Below are 17,392 nucleotides of genomic sequence, written 5' to 3'. Positions count from 1 at the left end.
GGTTCTCAAAAGGATTAACAGGGACCTGCCAATGTTTTGGTTAAAAGAATCCAGAAAGAGAAGGACTTCAGGGAAACTGATGGTGTTCCTCTTTCCTCTCATCATTGTATTCATGATGAAGCACACCAGTGCCCGTGAGTACCTGAAGTTCTCTTTGCTCCTAACTCCAAAGCTGACGCAGCCCAGGAGGAACAGCTTTTCCTCCTAAAACTTGTGGTGAAAAAAATGTAGAAACCAGGGACAGAACACTCAGGACCTGTAAGAGCCGTGGAACAGCCCTCCAATTCCTGTTTGTAGCGGTTTCCACCTTCTGAGGAGGTGGAAGCCATTCTGGAAAGGCTCCCCACAATTTCCTCACTTTCTCTGTAAGTATTGTTTCCCTTCTTTTCTGCTCATACCCTTTCTTTTACTAATGTTTTTCCTCCTTTCTAACAGTCAGTTTCAGGGGCCCTGAACAGTGGGGCAGATCTATTGTTCAGGTTTATTTATGTTTTTTCTCCTCACCACAAACCCTACCAGTAACAAAAGACCCAAGAAAGATAAAACCACAGCTCTGGGCTTGTCTACTGGGTGAGTAGAAGGAAGAATTTTTCTTGTTTTGAGGAAGAATTTTTCTTGTTTTGAGAACCTGTGAGACGCGCGAATCACATGCCTTCTGTTGCCTCAAATACATGAGAAGGCCCATAGGCTGGAAGTACTAGGCTCCTCTGCCCTAAGCAACTGCTCTTAAAGCTGGGGGCTGGCTCTTGTAAGGGTGTTGGCAGGCAGTGTCCAGAACTCAGACTTGGCCATTGCCGTAGGTGGTGACTGATGAACATGATAAGAAGGAGCTCTTTTAGATCATCCATGGACATAGTGAGTGCATCAGTAGACCATGGAGACTCAGAAGGGTGAGGGAGTGGGAGGGATGGGCAATGCGATTATTTAATGGTGAACGTTATTTGGGTGATAGATACCCTAAAGTTCTAACCTGACCGCTTTGCAACTATGCACTTAACAAAATTGCACTTGTACCCCATAAATGTACATCAATTAAAAAACATAAATCCATGTATTAATTCTACAAACATTGATTGACAGCCTACTATATGCCAGGCACTTTGGGAAATATGACAGTGAATAAAATTTGTCTATCTGCTATATTTTCTGCTTCCATGAAAATTTAATGTTGTAATTTATGGGAAAGATTGGGGGTGAGGGTAAGAGGCAGAAGATGACCGAGGAAGGGAGGAAGGAAGGGTGGTTTTTTTTTTTTCTTTATTTCAATAGCTTTAGGGGATACAAATAGTTGTTGGTCTGGTCTTTAAGTGTACCCACCACCCCCACCTGTGCACATTGTACCAGATAGGTGATTTTTCATCCCTCCATCCCTTCTCCCCACCCCACCCCCATTCTGAATCTCCAGTGTCCCCATTATACCATTCGCTATGTCTCTGCAGATCCTTAGTTTAGCTCCCACTTTTAAGTGAGAACATGCGGTGTTTGGTTTTCTGTTCCTGAATTAGTTCACTTAGGATGAAGGGTAATATGTTTAGAAGTTAAAAATCTTTTATCTTACCTCTGTGTGATTCTCAAAGAATTCTTCAATAATATGAACCAATATTCCTTAAACATATTATCCCAAGTGACAGTTTCACCAGCCATTTGTGATAAGAAAATATTCCCGTTTAACGATGAGGCCTAGACTTTTCTCTAGGTGTCAAGAGACTGACCATACTCACATGATGAGCAATCTGAAGTAGATCTCAGGTCTTCTGGTCTTCAGTCTACGGCCTTTCCACGATAGATGTCACTGTACCTTTGTATGTGAAGACTTGTCACTTGGATAATTGGTGAAGTGGGAAATAAGTCATAAAGGGAAGAAAAGGCCATCTGTGCTGGTGACTCCTTAGACTCTGGCCTTCTCTGTCCTGTTTTTGTCCTGGAGGCTGACTGCTAGACTGCATCGCCCAGTCTCTTGTGCAGGCTGATTTCTGCTTGGGTTCACCCAATGGGAGACGTTGAGAAGAGAGAGATCAGTGTTCAGGGAAGAAGGAGAGGCTGGAATATGTCTTTTCTTGCTCCTTCCCCTCCTTCTGTAATGTCCCTGGCAGCAGCTGTGTCCTTCCATGATACAGTCTTTCCTGAATAGCCCCTTCTTTATGGTTCTAGCTCTCACTGGACTTCAGTAACTCTACGGGCTATTCTTATCCCTTCGACCCTAGGGGTGAAAGACTCCCACAGTGGCTAGCCACTTGGTGCCCATCAGCCTTCTTTGTTTCCTTAACCTTGACCATATCTCTGCAGGGAGTCCCTTCACTAAGGTCTCTCCATGTGCCCCATCTGGGGTAAAGGCTATTTCCTGCCAGGACCCTGACTGGACATTCCTGAGCTTCAAGGGACATTGACAGGGAAAGGATATGAGATTATGAAGAAAGATTTAGTCTACTTGATATTTTTGCCTAGTGTGAGCCCTGAATGGGAGTTTCTATACCATTGATAGATGGGGGAATACAGGGAGGAGATACCAGAGTAATTGGGGTCACAACTCCAGGAAATGTCAAAATAACTCCAATACTACTTCCACAATGTTTCTCTCATCGACTGCATAGCTGCAGTTGACTGCTCCTTCTTTTGTGTCCCCAGCGCTCCTGTTCACAGTTCTATAATTTTCTATTTACAAAAAGCTTCCTTTTGAGGATCTCCTTAAAGGCAGGGAGAGATATGCTCATTTTTCTCTTATCTCTCTGGCACTACCTAGTGCCCAATAGGCATTTAATAAATGCTTCCTGAGTGAACTTATGTTCAAAGGTAACGTCCCTAAGAAATTGCAGTTATCTGACTATGAGCCACAGACAGATTGGGCAGCAAGAATGCAATTTTGAAACTGTGGTTTACTGTAGTTGCAGGATTTGTGTTAGAAGGTGTTTCATGCTTTTACAACTCATCTTGTTCTTCATTTCAACACTGTGAACTGGCAATATGGGTGGGTGCAATCAGGCCAGGGGCATGCATCAGATTTGTGATGCCTAGCCATATGTGGCTTTGTGTGTTTCATCCTGACATAATCAAGGTCAGTCTTGTGATATTACTCATAATTTTATGGATGTACCAATCTGCTGTATGAATCTACTTCATGAATGGTGGAGTCCTTCACAGACAAGGACTGATGATGGATAAGCTCCATAAGCTGCCAGCTGGGCTAGTGTCAAAAGACCGACTTGCAGATTAACTGCTTAGAAATGACCTTGAGTTCAAAGAGTTAACATGAGAAAATATGGGCATTTGCTACAGACTTTATTAGACGTCAGCCTGTTTCCATGGAGCTGTTGCCAAGGTACAAGCAACAGAAATTCCTCCAAGACAGTATTTTACTCCCCTAGCGCCCTCTTCTTGGTTGACATTAAATCTATCTAAATTTGAGAAATTCAACTAACTTGTAGATTTTTCTTTGGACTAGTTGGAATGTCTGTCTGTTCTCACTTGACATCAATGCTCTTACTCCACAGGATTGCCAAGAACTGGAAGGAGAAGCCTAAGTTAAAGATCAAACACACGACTCCTTAAACATTTATTTTAGGAAACCCAAATTGAGACAGATGACAAAGGACATTCTTCCTGATATCCGAATTTATACTTATTAGGGAAAATCTTTCAAGAGTATACCTATCAAGTCACATTTTGTTACAACTTCAATGAATCATTTTAAAAGAAAAAGCCAGGCACAGTGGCTCATGCCTGTAATCCCAGCATTTTGTGAGGCAGAGGCAAGAGGACTGCCTGAGCTCAGGGGTTTGAGACCAGCCTGGGCAACTTGGCGAGGCCTCGTCTCTACAATTAAAAAAAAAAAAAAATATATATATATATATATATATCCAGGTGTGGTGGCACACACCTGTAGTTCCAGCTACTTGGAAGGCTGAGGTGGAAGGATCACCTGAGCCCAGCAGGTCAAGGCTGCGGTGGCCGTGAGCATACCACTGCACTCCAGCCTGGGCGACAGAGTGAGACGTCAACTAAAAAAAAAAAGAAGGATAAAATTTATAAAATTGGGATTCTTCTTGGAATATGAGACATATGATTATCATTGTATGCAGAGAGTACTAAAGAAAAAGACTAGAGCTCATTATTTGTTCTCCAAAATTCCACATGGCCCAACAGTGGCCTCCTCACTGCCTCAAACATACCAGGCATACACCCTATACAAGTATTTGGGCTCGCTGCTCTGTTTGGAAGGCTTTTCTCCCACAGCTCACTTCCTTACTCCATTCACATCTCTGCTCAAATGCCACCTGCTCAGAGAGGAGTTTCCTGGTCCCTCTAACAGATCAACCTTTTCTGCTTTGTTTGTTTTCATGACCTTTATCAATACCTGAGCTTGTGTTACATGTATTTATTTATTGAGATGCGGTCTTGCTATGTTGCCTAGGCTGCTTTTGAACTCCTAGGCTCAAACAATCCTCCCTCCTCGGCCTTCCAAAGTGCTGGGATTACAAGTGTGAGCCACTGTGCCTGGCCTTATATATTTATTTATTACCAATCTCCCTTTTAGAAATTAGCTCAGAAGACTGGGACTTTGATGTGTTTATTGCTATATCCCCAGGAGCTGGGACTGTGCTTACTGGACATTCAGAAAAGAATTAAATCTACATGAAATGAGACATGGGTAATCTTCAAAAGGGTAGCCTCAAAAAGAGTAGCTAAGAAGTCAGACAGTCACATTCAGCACTTTTAGGCTCGTTGTAGGATCCTGTAGTCAGACAAGTCCTTAGGAGGGGGAACCAACAGTTCTTGCTGCACAGCCATCCACATCACTGCATGGTCTGAGAAGTGTCCAAAGTCCCCTTATCACCATCTACTTCTCCCCCCTCATTCCCATCATGCCTGAAATTCCAAAGAGTAGTTCCCAGGAATCATAATCATTTTGACTTTATTAAGGCATTGGGCTACTTGGGAGGACCAACAAATAATCAGACTGTGTTGACCTGGTTATCCCATCTGGACCTACCGCCACCTGTAGGAAGTTCTGGAGTCCAGGGCCCTAGGGACTGGGAAGTCAGTGAGTCATCCTGACACAAGGGGGCGGGAAAGAGCAGTGATGATTCAGGGGTTAGAAGCCTAAACCTGGGGTGGGATTGCCAAAGTGCCCCTACACTAGGGAGCCTTTCATAGAGGAGAAGGGTGTCTTCCCTGAGTGCTGGAGTACTCCTTTGGTGCCTCTCGTGTGGCACTTGCTGCTGATTGCCGTGTGTTGTTGCATTGCATTTATTTATGTCATGTGCTTTAGTTCCCCAATAGTACTGTAAGTTCCTGGAGAAAAGAACTAGCACCTGGCTTGTTTTTGCTTCCTAACATTGCCTCTCAAGTATGTGTACATAGTAGATCTAAATAAGTAAGAATTTTCCCCATGGATAAATGCCTGAAGACATTTTATTGTTTTATTTTATTTTATTTTATTTTAGAGTCAGGATTTCACTCTATCACCCAGGCGGGAGTGCAGTGGTGCGATCATAGCTCACTGCAGCCTCAATCTCCTAGGCTCAGGCAATCCTCTCTCCTCAGCCTCCTGAGTAGTTGGGATTACAGGTGTGTGTCACCTCACCTGGCTAATTTTTTATTTTTGTAGAGATGAGGTCTCACTATGTTGCCCAGGCTGTCCTCAAACTCCTGGGTTCGAGCAGTCCTCCCATCTCAGCCTCCAAAAGTAAAGGGATTACAGGCATGAGCCACTGAGCCTGGTCTATTAATTATTTTATAATCCAGTGATTTTCACAGCCTTTTGTAAAAATGATCTGACTGGTTAATTTGCAAATTAAAGGGAACATAATTTAAGTAGCCACTGCACCTATCTAAGAGCTGTTTGGCTGTGTTGTTCAAGCTCTCCATCAGTATCTGTCAGAAGCTGATGGGACAGAGAAGCAAATTCCCCTCAAAAAACAGCTCTGCTGTCCTGGACAGAAGACCAGATTCTAAATGTGGTCATTGTAAATTATTTCAGCTCAATAAGTGAGTTGATGTTGATGATCTATTCATAGAAAGAGAGAGAGAGAAATCTAACTTTATAATTATTGGAGCAAGAAGAGAGAATCAGAAGATTAGATCAAATGGTATGAAATCGCCATTTTTGTAGACCAAAAATGTTCAAATATCAGACTTTTCAAATGATTCAACCTGGCTGGGCATGGCGGTCCATGCCTGTAATCCCAGCACTTTCAGAGGCCAAGGCAAGAGGATAATTTGAGACCAGGAGTTTGAGGTCACAGTGAGCTATGATGGTGCCAATGCACTCCAGCCTAGGTAACAGAGTGAGACTCTGTCTCTTAAAAACAAAAACAAAAACAAAGCAAAGCATTCAAATGCAAATGATTCAACCTTAATAATTATACTAGACATGTGATCATCTGGACAACCTATCCTGGTAGGATAATAAGCGATCACAAGGTTTAATGTACATTGAAGGACAGGGTATCCTGGACTTTTCCCCATTTTTTCTGTTGTGAGCTACTGACTTACCATGTGTTGACTGACTTCTCGTCACAGCTCAAGCATGGGAGCAAGCACGGAGGCCCCAGCTGGGTCACTAGGTCCATGGTAAATGAAGAGGAGAGTGCTGTGCTGTCCGGTAGAGCCATGCTGGGCTGAATGAGGGGCAGATAGGCGAGTGATTGGCCGATGGAGCCCAGCCTTTAGGTGCCAAGCTGTGTATGAAGTCAAGTCTGGCTGGTGGAGAATAACGGTTCCCAAACCAGGAATTAGATTTGAGGTCAAAAAAAGGACACTCTGATGCACTTGGACAGTATTGTCAACTGGCCGTATTCCTCTCTATCTACCTCTTTTAACTCTGGAAAATGCAAATTTTCATGAAGTTATATTTTTACAAGAAAGCAAAAATACATGAATTGTAATGATTTCGGTGATAGACATCTAGAATATATCCTCCTTTTGGGCAGTTAATGCCCCAAGTTGTTAACATGTGTTTTTGCTTGTTGGCAACACACCAGAAATGTAGACCCTAGAGGTCATAAAAAAAGAAAACCTGAGTTCCTGGGTAAGTTCTACCCCAATCCAACTTAGCTCAGTAACACAGCATCATTTCCCTTTCTTCTTATTTTCCTGCTCTCATTATTTACCTAAAATCTGATTTCAGTGAGATTTTTTTTTCCCCTATGAAGAACTGTGGACTTGGCTCCTTCCTTCTTCTTTGCCCTCACTCCCTCAGCTCCAGCCACAGCCTTCTTGCTGCTTCTGAAACATGCCAGGCAGTTCTTTCCTTGGAGCCCTTTATGTGGTCCAGCCTGCCCAGGCTGCTGTCCCTAGGTATCTGCTTACCTTCCTCACTCCCTGTGGGGACTTTTTCAAAAGTCATCTTCTTGATTGGCCTTCCTATTTTATTTTATTTTATTTTTTTTATTGTTTGAGTTGGAGTCTCACTCTGTTGCCCAGACTGGAGTGCAGTGGCCGCTCCCAGCCACCGCAGCCTCGACCTGCTGGGCTCCGGCGATCCTTCCGCCTCAGCCTTCCAAGTAGCTGGAATTAAAGGCATGTGCTACCACACCTGGCTGATTTTTTTATTTATTGTAGGATGAGGTCTCACTACCCAGGCGGGTCTCGAACCCGCGGGTTTGGGCAATCCACTCACCTCAGCCTCCCAAAGGCGCAGGATTACAGGCTGAGCCACCGAGCCCGGTGAGGCCTTCCTATTTTAAATGGTGTTGCCTATTCCTCTTTGCAGCTTAATTTTTCTCCACTGCACTTTTAAAAATTATATATTGTGTTTATTTTGTATGGTCTGTTTTTTCCCCATCCCCCCACTAGAGTGTAGACTCCATGAGGGCAGACATTTTTCCCTGTTTTGTTTGATGTGTACTCAGGGCCTAGAAGACTATCTGGCAAAGACGAGGTGTTGAATATACAAAAGAATATAAAGTGTGAGAATGAATGTTCTTGACTTGTTCCTCCTTTTGCCTCCTCCTTTAGATAGTTGCATATCTCCAGAGTAGCCACGAAACCTTTCCAGATATGAAGAATTAGCACCATCTCAGAATTGTTTGCAGATTCCAGCATATATGTACCTTCTGCAAATTCCAGATTGGATGCAGATTAGCTTTCAGCTCTGTGTTCTGTTCACCAGCTTTCCCTTGAATGAAAAATGGGTTTTAAAGTTTAAGTTCAAGGTTAAATAGATTTTTATTCATTTTCACATATTTTATTATGCCAAAGTAGAGAAATAAAGTGTTTTACCAACAATATATTTCTTAATTTAATTTTTTTAGTTGGGGTCTCACTCTGTTGCCCGGGCTGGAGTGCAGTGGGATGATCATGGCTTATTGCAACCTCGACCTCTTGGGCTCAGGCGATTCTTTTGCCTCAGCCTCCTGAGTAGTTAGGCTATAGGCACATAACACCACACCCAGCAAATTAAAAAATTTTTTTTTTGTAGAGGTGGGGTCTCGCTATGTTGCCCAGGCTTGTCTTGAACTCCTGGGCTCTAGCAATCATCCTGCCCTGGCCTCCCAAAGTGCTGGGATAACAGGTGTTAGCCACCATGTCTGGTGTCACCAACAATTTACCAAACATTTACCAGGCTCCTGCCATGTTCCAAGCTCCCCACACTAGGCCTTACAAAAGAAAAAAAATGAAGTCCCGGTTCTTTTTTTTTTGAGTTGGAGTCTCACTCTATCGCCCAAACTGGAGTGCAGTGGCCGCTCCTGGCCACCACAGCCTCGATCTGCTGGGGCTCCGGCGATCCTTCTGCCTCAGCCTTCCAAGTAAGCTGGAACTACAGGCGTACGCTACCACACCCGGCTAATTTTTTTGATTTATTGTAGAGATGAGATCTCACCAAGTTTCCCAGGCGGGACTCGAACCCGCGGGCTCAGGCAATCCACTAACCTAAGCCTCCCAAGGCATGGGATTACAGGCTGAGCCACAGAGCCCAGCTGAAGTCCCAGCTCTTAAGTACTTTAAGATTGAGACGCAAGTGGCAGGTAAGCAAAGGGAGAGCAAATGGAAGGCAGAATATGGCAGCTGTTGGTTTTATGATGGAATGTGTGCTCTGCTTCACTCTCTGGTTCTTGTTTTCATAAGAGCCAACCCTTTTATGAAGAGAAAGGGAGAAGTAAAAGGTCAAAGCAACACAGAGGGGCCTGGGAGCCCTCATGCTGCCCATGCCTGAGGGAGACCAGCCTCCCTCCTGCTCAGCATCGCAGCTGTCAATCAGGACAGACCTGTGAGGAGGGAGCCCAGAGGCTGAAGTACCTGCTCTGAGCCCTGCCAAACTACCCACCATAGCTCGAGGAGCAGGGAGAAAGAAGGGCCTACAGTGATTTTACAGAATTGGCACAGTCAGAAGGTGCCCTAGGAGGCCTGGTTCCATCTCAGGGCTTCCTGTCTCCCCTAGTGAGTAAGGTAAGGGTACCCCAGGTGTGGGGTGGTAGTTCTAAAAGACAATCTGCACATTATGAATTATTTCAGAAGCAGTTTTAGAGAAAAGAAAAATATAGACAAACTTGCTTAAATAGAAGCTCATCCATTTAGTGAGACCCTATCTAGGGTCTCACTCTTGTCCACGCTGGAGTACAGTTGCAGGATCATGGCTTACCACAGCCTCAAACTCCTGAGCTCAGGCAATCCTCCTGCCTCAGCCTCCCAAGTAACTGGGACTACAGACATGCATAACCACGTCTGGTTAATTTTAAAATTTTTTTGTAGAGACACAATCTCACCACATTGCCTAGAATGGTCTCAAACTCCTGGCTCAAGTGATCCTCTCATCTCGGCCTCCCAAAATGTTAGGATTACAGGCATGAGTCTCTGCGCTCAGGTAGCTGATTTTTTTGTCTTAACAATATGCTTGTAAATGAAGAGGAAGGAATGGGCATCACTAAGTGGTATTCAGTCTGGGGAACAGGAGCCTGACACCCATGCAAGGTTCTGTGACAAGGGCCACATCAGAAGATCCAAGTGCTAGGAGTTCCTACAGAGATCAGCAGCAGTGGGCTAGGCAGTCTGGAAAGACTTTGGGGAAGTGATGTCTAGTACAGCTCTTAGAAACAGGCAAGAGAAGACCCAATAGGGTATTACGCTTCCAAGAGCTCCACTTGGGCCTCTACCATCCACATCCTTCCCCACAGAGTGAGCAGTCCTAGAGGCTGAGGGGAGGCAGCCACCCAATGTCTGTGCCTTGCCATGCGAGGCCATACCCTAGGTACCCAGGCAATTCAGGGCTGCTGAGGTTCACCCAGCACTCTTCCTTCCGTCCGTCCCCCAAGGGTGAACTGTGCTGCTTATAAGGGCTCTGCTAGGCCTGAGGGGTGGCCAAGAGACAGCACTTATGGCTGGAGCTTGGATAAGAGAGCAGGGGTGTTTAATAGTGGACACAAAGCCCTTGGCAGGGCTGGACTGAGCAAAAGATGCAAAAGAAGATTGGTCTGGGTTGAGGGCCAGGGGCTGGAGGGGGTGAGGGGGCAGCTTCTCTCTGCTACCACATTCAGGCTCAGAACTTTACAATCTGAGATTTTTCATTTGTACTTGGTCTTTGAGGTCATATGAAGGGTTATTTCTCAAGGTAGGAGGACAGAACACATTTAATAGCTTGTTAGCTTGATTTATTCCTTTTAACTATCTGGATCTCTGGTATAGGGGCCTCCATTTGTCATCTTGACTCAGCCATGCAAACGTCAGGGCTGGTTCTAGGAGTGTTTCTGGAGATAGGTTTTGATGACTGGAAGGATTTAGGTGGGTCAGGATGGCAGGAGGTAACAGAGGGCTCAGACAGGTGTTTCTGGACACCACTGGGCAGAGAAAGGGAAGAAAGCCCTTGCTGCCTTTGACATGGCATGGGGGCCATGGCCTTCTCAGTCATGCTCTCACTGCCGCTCAGGCAACACCTCTCACAGTCCCCTCCGTGATGCTGCTCCCCAGGTGTCCTAGGGCATCTGGTTCCTGCACACACCCCACCTTCTTGAACCTCTTGCCTGCATGTGGGGTTCCGCCCTGTTCCCTGCCTGCCCTCTGCACGCCCCCACCCCCCCGCCTGCTCACCTCTTACCTGTCCTCGTATTTATCCCTAAGATATCACCCTCTCTGCAAAGTCTTCCCCGAGGGCCCATACCAGCTTGGATCCCCTTGTGACACCCATCACTCTATGGTGAAACCACCTTGTCTGTCTCTACCAACCCATGAGTTTCCGGGACAAGCTGAGAGAAGTTCCGTGTGGAGTGGAAGAGAGGGCCACACTGTTATGTTTCAATTTAGTTTAGCCTTAACCCTTGGTGATTGTTGCAATCCTTATAGTGATATTTGGACAGAAGAAAAAAATAGAAAAAGAGTAAGAAAGCTGTTAATACAGGTGGGTTGGTATAATAAGAAAAGCACTGTGCTTTTTAATACATTTTTCTCACCAAGTACAGTGGCTCATATCTGTAATCCCAGCATTTTGGGAGGCTAAGGTGGGAAGACTGTTTGAGCCCAGGAGTTCCAGAACAGCCTAGGCAACATAGCAAGACCTCCTATCTACAAAAAATTTAAAAATTAGCCAGTTGTGGTGGCACACGCCTGCCTAGCTACTCAAGAAGCTGAGATAGGGGGAATTACCTGAACTCAGAAGGTCAAGGCTGTGGTGAGCCATGATCCTGCCACAGTACTCAAGTCTTAGAGAGTGAGACACCGACTCAAAAAAAAATTTTTTTTCTTAAGAAGCCTGAGTCCAAGGCTGGGCACAGTGGCTCATGCCAGTAATACCAGCACTTTGGGAGGCCGAGGCGAGAGGACTGCCTGAGCCCAGGGGCTCAAGGCCAGCCTGGGCAACTTGGCAAGACCTCCTCTCTACAATCAATCAAAAAATTAGCCAGGCGTGGTGGTGTGCACCTGTAGTTCCAGCTACTTGGAAGGCTGAGACAGAAGGATCTCCAAAGTCCCAGCAGGTCAAGGCTGCGGTAGCCGTGAGCGTGCCACTGCACTCTAGCCTAGGTAATAGAGACTACAGCTCAAAAAAAAAAAAAAGAAAAAAGAAGCCTGAACCATGAGCACAAATGGGGGTTCTCCTGCTGACCTGGCGCGCACGTGTGTGTGTGTGTGTGTGTGTGTATGTGTGTGTGTGTGTGTGTGTATGCTCACACAGTCACGCACAGAGGTGGAGTGGGGGTCCTCGTGTGTGTGTGTGTGTGTGTGTGTGTGTGTGTGTGTGTGTGTGTGTGTGTGCTCACACAGTCACGCACAGAGGTGGAGTAGGGGGACCTCATTTAACTACCAGAAGCTTCTTTGGTAAAACAAAGGGCTTGGGTTGTCAGAGTGTTCAAGCCCTCAGAGTTTCTGAAGTCATGGCAGGGACAGCACCTCCTGGGGACCCAGTGAGAGGCCCTTCCCCCAAAGGCCAGAGCAGCACTCTATAGTTTCCTTACAAATTGAGATTACTTGGAAAATTCCACCCTGAATTTCCAAACCTGAAGAAACAGGGGTCCAAGCCACTGGGCTAGAGCTCTAAGTCCTCTCCAGGCTGACTCCTGGTGTCTGTCACTCTGTGAAAGGAAACAGCAGCTGCGCCTGGAGGGGCCGTGGGTGCAGCTGAACATGGATCACTCATGTGGGAGTTAAGGGATGCGGGTTGTGGATCCGGCTCATCTGGGCCGCTACAGAGCTTCCTTCTTTGCCTCCTTCCCAGGGATGCACTCTCTGAGATACTTTCGCCTGGGCGTTTCAGACCCTGGCCACGGGGTCCCCGAGTTTATTTCCGTGGGGTACGTGGACTCTCACCCCATCACCACGTATGACAGTGTCACTCGGCAGAAGGAGCCGCGGGCCCCATGGATGGTGGAGCACCTCGCGCCGGACCACTGGGAGAGGTACACTCAGCTGCTGAGAGGCTGGCAGCAGGCGTTCCAGGTGGAACTGAGGCACCTGCAGAGGCTCCACAACCACTCAGGTGTGTACGCAGCAGGTGCCTGCCCCTCCCCTCACCCACCCAGCAGAGAGGCCCCAGGTGACCTCCAAGGAGGAGTTGCCAACATGGCTTTTGGCAACGCCTGGAAATCAGGTCATGGAGTCAGGGCTCCCATCTGCCCTGTGTGTCTTCCCAGCTATCCTTTTCCCAGGAGCCCCATCCCCTCCTCCCCACCCGTCCCCATCCTATTTCCTTTCAGGGCTGACACGCATCTCCTTTCCATTCTGTATCCATCTACTTCCTGGTGGCAGGCTTAGTGATCCACTTGCTTGTGCATAATGACGTTAGCTTCCCAGGGACATTTCTGGCTCTTACCTCTGTCCCTCCTCCATGGCAGTAGGAATACCACAGTTTATCAATAATCATTCCCATGGTAGAATCACTCCCCAAGGCAGGAATTACCACTCCCACGTGGGCTTCCACAGAGGGAACTTCCATCTCTCAATGATACCAGGGCAGGCCTGTGGGTGATGTAATCTAGGGCAGAGGGTGCTTCCAACCATGCCCCTGGTCCCATCACCCGAAGCCCTCTCTGTCCCTGTGTAGACCCCTTCGTGGCTGGCGTGTGTTCCAGGGTTTCACACTTACCAGAGGATGATTGGCTGTGAGTTGCTGGAGGACGGAAGCACCACGGGGTTTCTCCAATATGCGTATGACGGCCAGGACTTCATCATCTTCAATAAAGACACCCTCTCCTGGATGGCTGTTGATAATGTGGCTCACATCACCAAGCGGACATGGGAGGCCAATCAGCATGAGTTACAGTATCAGAAGAACTGGCTGGAAGAAGAATGCATTGCCTGGCTAAAGAGATTCCTGGAGTATGGGAAAGAGACTCTCCAGAGGACAGGTAAAGGGAAGTGAGAACGCCTTGTTCCTGCATCCTCAGAACAACTGATTTTGTTGTTTTGCTCTATCCTAGGTTCATTCACCCTATCCTCAAGTCCATCTCCTTAGGTGACTATTGGATCTTTAACTTCCCTTGAGAACTTTCCCTGGTTACTTCACCAAGCAATTACACTAGTCTTGACAGAGTGGAGACCTCCACGGGTACCTCCTTTTTGGGGATCCAATGAGGCAAACTCTGTCATTTTTGTCTCCCGTCAAGGATAAGCTGGCAAATACTTAGGGAGGTGAAGCATTCTTAAAATTGTGTGGTAACTAAGGACTCATCAACACCAGTAGGAATGAACATCTGGACTTCCAGAGAAGCCAGAGGGCCCTTGCTTCACTAAATAATTAAGGAGAAGATTCCTTCCAGCAAAGAGTTCCTCTTATACTTTAAAAATATGATTCAGGTGGTCAATTCTTACTGAATACAAAACTTTTTATGTATGATTTTATTATTTAAAATGAATTATTTCTGCATCATGCTAGGGAAAAGTGTAGAAAATTCGACTTGAGTCTACCTGCTTCCCCTCCAAACCTCCTCTCCATCTACCATGAGTGTCCTGATGGATTTTCAACCTTTGGATCAAAACCAACTCTAAGAAAAGGAGCTAGGATAAATTTCTAACAGGCACTGTCAAAAAGTGCAGTTTCTCTTGGTAGCATTTATCGTTTTTAAAAAATCTTTTTATTTTTTAGTTGGAGTCTCATTCCATCGCCTAGGCTGGAGTACAGTGGCACACTCACGGCCACCCCAGTGTTGACCTGCTGGGCTCCAGCAATCCTTATGCCTCAGTCTTCCATATCTTTTATTTTTAATGTTGGAAAACCTTTTTCTATTATTAACTTCCACACCTTGGGGAAAAGAACAGGAAGGTATTGTTGAAGTGAAGGCTGTTTCCCGTTCGGGGGTGGCAAATAATAAGGTGGGGTGAGAAAGTGAGTCTCAAAGATGAGCTATTGGTCCCTGTATGGCTCCAGGACCCAATTTCAGCAGCAAACATTCAGGACAGGACCATATGGAAAATTAACCTAGTAGTCACAACAAGCAAGGTCACAAATGGATAATTCTTTGTTGTCGCTGCTGAAGCCCTTCTATGATATGAATTTCTGTATCCCCTTTGAGAGCACAACCATGGCATGATCTATTACATATGCTGGTGTCTGATGACAGTCATCAAAATGCCAGCCTGAGTACACAATGAAATTGGGGTCCAAAGTCGAACAGAGATGGCGGTGTTATTTATTTGCACTAAACACAGACGGGGGAACAAGGAATTCTAATCACCAGTCTCTTGAGGAATTCCTTATCAGGAAAAGTGACACATTTTGTGGATCTGTTTTCCTTGACGCAAAGGTATTTTGAAGGTTAATAACAAACAATCCCAGCATCCTTTACAAATGCTCAAAGCCAGATGGCTTTGCCCCCTTGGAGGATGGAGCATGGCTCCCCTCTACGATCTTCTTGACCTAGCACACTGCCCTTGTGGGAAGTACACAATACATAGGTTTGCTATTGATGAACCTGGGTTCTGGGTCATTCTTGGTATTAGCTGTTTCCTGCAATGAAAAAAATTAATTGAGAAAGCTAGTTGTCAAGTTCTAATGTTGTATGCTCAGTACATTTTGATTTGACTTTGGCTTCTTCTTCCTAGAGCCCCCACTGGTCAGAGTAAATCGCAAAGAAATTTTTCCAGGGATTACAACTCTCTTCTGCAGAGCTTATGGCTTTTACCCCCCAGAAATTTCCATGCTCTGGATGAAAAATGGGGAAGAACTTGTCCAAGAAATGGATTATGGAGACATTCTTCCCAGTGGGGATGGAACCTATCAGACGTGGGTGTCTGTTGAGCAGGATCCCGAGAGCAGCGACCTTTACTCCTGCCATGTGAAACACTGCGACCTACACATGGTTCATCAGGTTCCCCAAGGTAAGGATGGGAGTCATGGCTGTCTGGGGAATGAGACTGAGGAAAGAGGGAGCAGGAAGCAATGCTGCCTTCCAGGCAAGGAAAGGTGGACCAATGCCATCACCCGGTATGCTTTAGAATGGGTCTTTTCGGCCAGGTGTGGTGGCTCAGACCTGTAATCCCAACACTTTGGGAGGTGGAGGCAGCAGAATCGTATGAGTCCAGGAGTTCAAGACCAGCCTGGTCAACATAGCGAGACCCTATCTCTTTTTTTTTTAACATAGAATGAGTCTTTTAAATTGGTGATTCTCATAGTTTTCAGTCCAAGGACTCCTTTATACTCTTAAAAATTATTGAGGACCCCAAAGAGCTTTTGTTTCTGTAGGTTATTCTGTTGCTATTTACTATAGTACAAATTAAATTTTTTTTTAATTGGTTTTTTTTTTTTTTTTTTTTTGGTTGGAGTCTCACTTTATTGCCCAAGCTGGAGTGTAGTGGCACACTTACGGTCACCCCAGTGTCAACCTGCTGGGCTCTGGTAATCCTTCTGCCTCAGTCTTCCAAGTAGCCGGAACTACAGGTGCATGCTACCATGCCCGACTAATTTTTTGATTTATTGTAGAGACAAGGTCTCACCATGTTGCCCAGGCGGGTCTTGAACCCACGGGCTCAGGCAATTCTCTCACCTTGGTCTCCCAAAGTGCTGGGATTACAGGCTTTAACCACTGTGCTCAGCATAAAACTTTTAAAAATTAAACACAGGAGAGCCAGGCTCGGTGGCTCAGCCTATAATCCCGCGCCTTTGGGAGGTTGAGGTGAGTGGATTGCCTGAGTCCACGAGTTCGAGACCCGCCTGGGCAGTGAGACCTCATCTCTACAATAAATCAAAAAATCAGCCAGGCATGGTAGCGCATACCTGTAATTCCGGCTACTCGGAAGGCTGAGGTGGAAGGATCGCTGGAGCCCAGGAGGTGAGACTGCAGTGGCCGGAAGCTGCCACTGCACTCCAGTCTGGGCGACTGAGTGAGACTCCAACTCAGAAAAAAAAAAAAAAAATTAAACACAGGAAAACACAAGTACATATTCCTTATCCATCAGATTGATAAGTGAGAAGAAACAGTAAGAAAAATAGTGATGGGCTTCCTAATGATCACAAAAAAGTTAGAAAGACGGAAGTTCCAGAAAGTTAACATGCATGAGAAGGGGACTTGTGGATTTTTCCTCATTTGCTTGCTTTCAGAATCAGAAACGATCTCTCTCTTGATGAAAGCTGCTTCCATCTCCATTGTCCTCGCCATTGTCCTGGCTGTAGCTGGTGTTCTAGCATGGAGAAGGTGGCCCAGAGGTAAGAGGCATGTGGGAGCAACCTAGGGGGCTGCAGACTCTTTCCTGGTGCTCTCCAGAGTTTTATTTTCTGCACCTGCTGCTCTGAGCTCTATTTAGAAATGTGTTAGGCTGGACTCGGTGGCTCAGCCTGTAATCCCAGCACTTTGGGAGGCCAAGGTGAGTGAATTGCCTGAAACCACGGGTTCAAGATCAGCCCGGGCAACTTGGCGAGACCTCATCTCTACAATAAATAAAAATTTAGCCGGGCATGGTATCACGCACCTGTAGTTCTGGCTACTTGGAAGGCTGAGGTGGAAGGATCGCTGGAGCCTAGCAGGTTGATGCTGGG

At 46.1% G+C, this 17,392-nt stretch overlaps 1 protein-coding gene across 2 annotated transcripts in view; it reads left to right on the top strand.

Moving 5' to 3' along the window:
- Window positions 1–17,392, top strand: part of LOC103269766 (major histocompatibility complex class I-related gene protein) — a 19,653-nt gene continuing 2,261 nt past the window's right edge. The window contains exons 1-5 of one of the 2 annotated variants that reach the window (XM_021717228.1): window positions 1–134; window positions 12,641–12,901; window positions 13,494–13,769; window positions 15,463–15,738; window positions 16,958–17,062. In XM_021717228.1, the coding sequence (XP_021572903.1) occupies window positions 32–134; window positions 12,641–12,901; window positions 13,494–13,769; window positions 15,463–15,738; window positions 16,958–17,062 (1,021 nt within the window). In that variant the 5' untranslated portion in view covers window positions 1–31. The remainder of the gene's footprint in view (window positions 135–12,640; window positions 12,902–13,493; window positions 13,770–15,462; window positions 15,739–16,957; window positions 17,063–17,392) is intronic. The other variant, XM_021717229.1, reaches the window with a different exon arrangement.

Source organism: Carlito syrichta, unplaced genomic scaffold, assembly GCF_000164805.1.
Source record: "Carlito syrichta isolate Samal-C Ts95f unplaced genomic scaffold, Tarsius_syrichta-2.0.1 Scaffold309479, whole genome shotgun sequence".
NCBI classification, from domain to species: Eukaryota; Metazoa; Chordata; class Mammalia; order Primates; family Tarsiidae; genus Carlito; species Carlito syrichta.
Note: the sequence above shows the minus strand (reverse complement) of the source record. Positions and strands in the feature narration are given on the sequence as shown.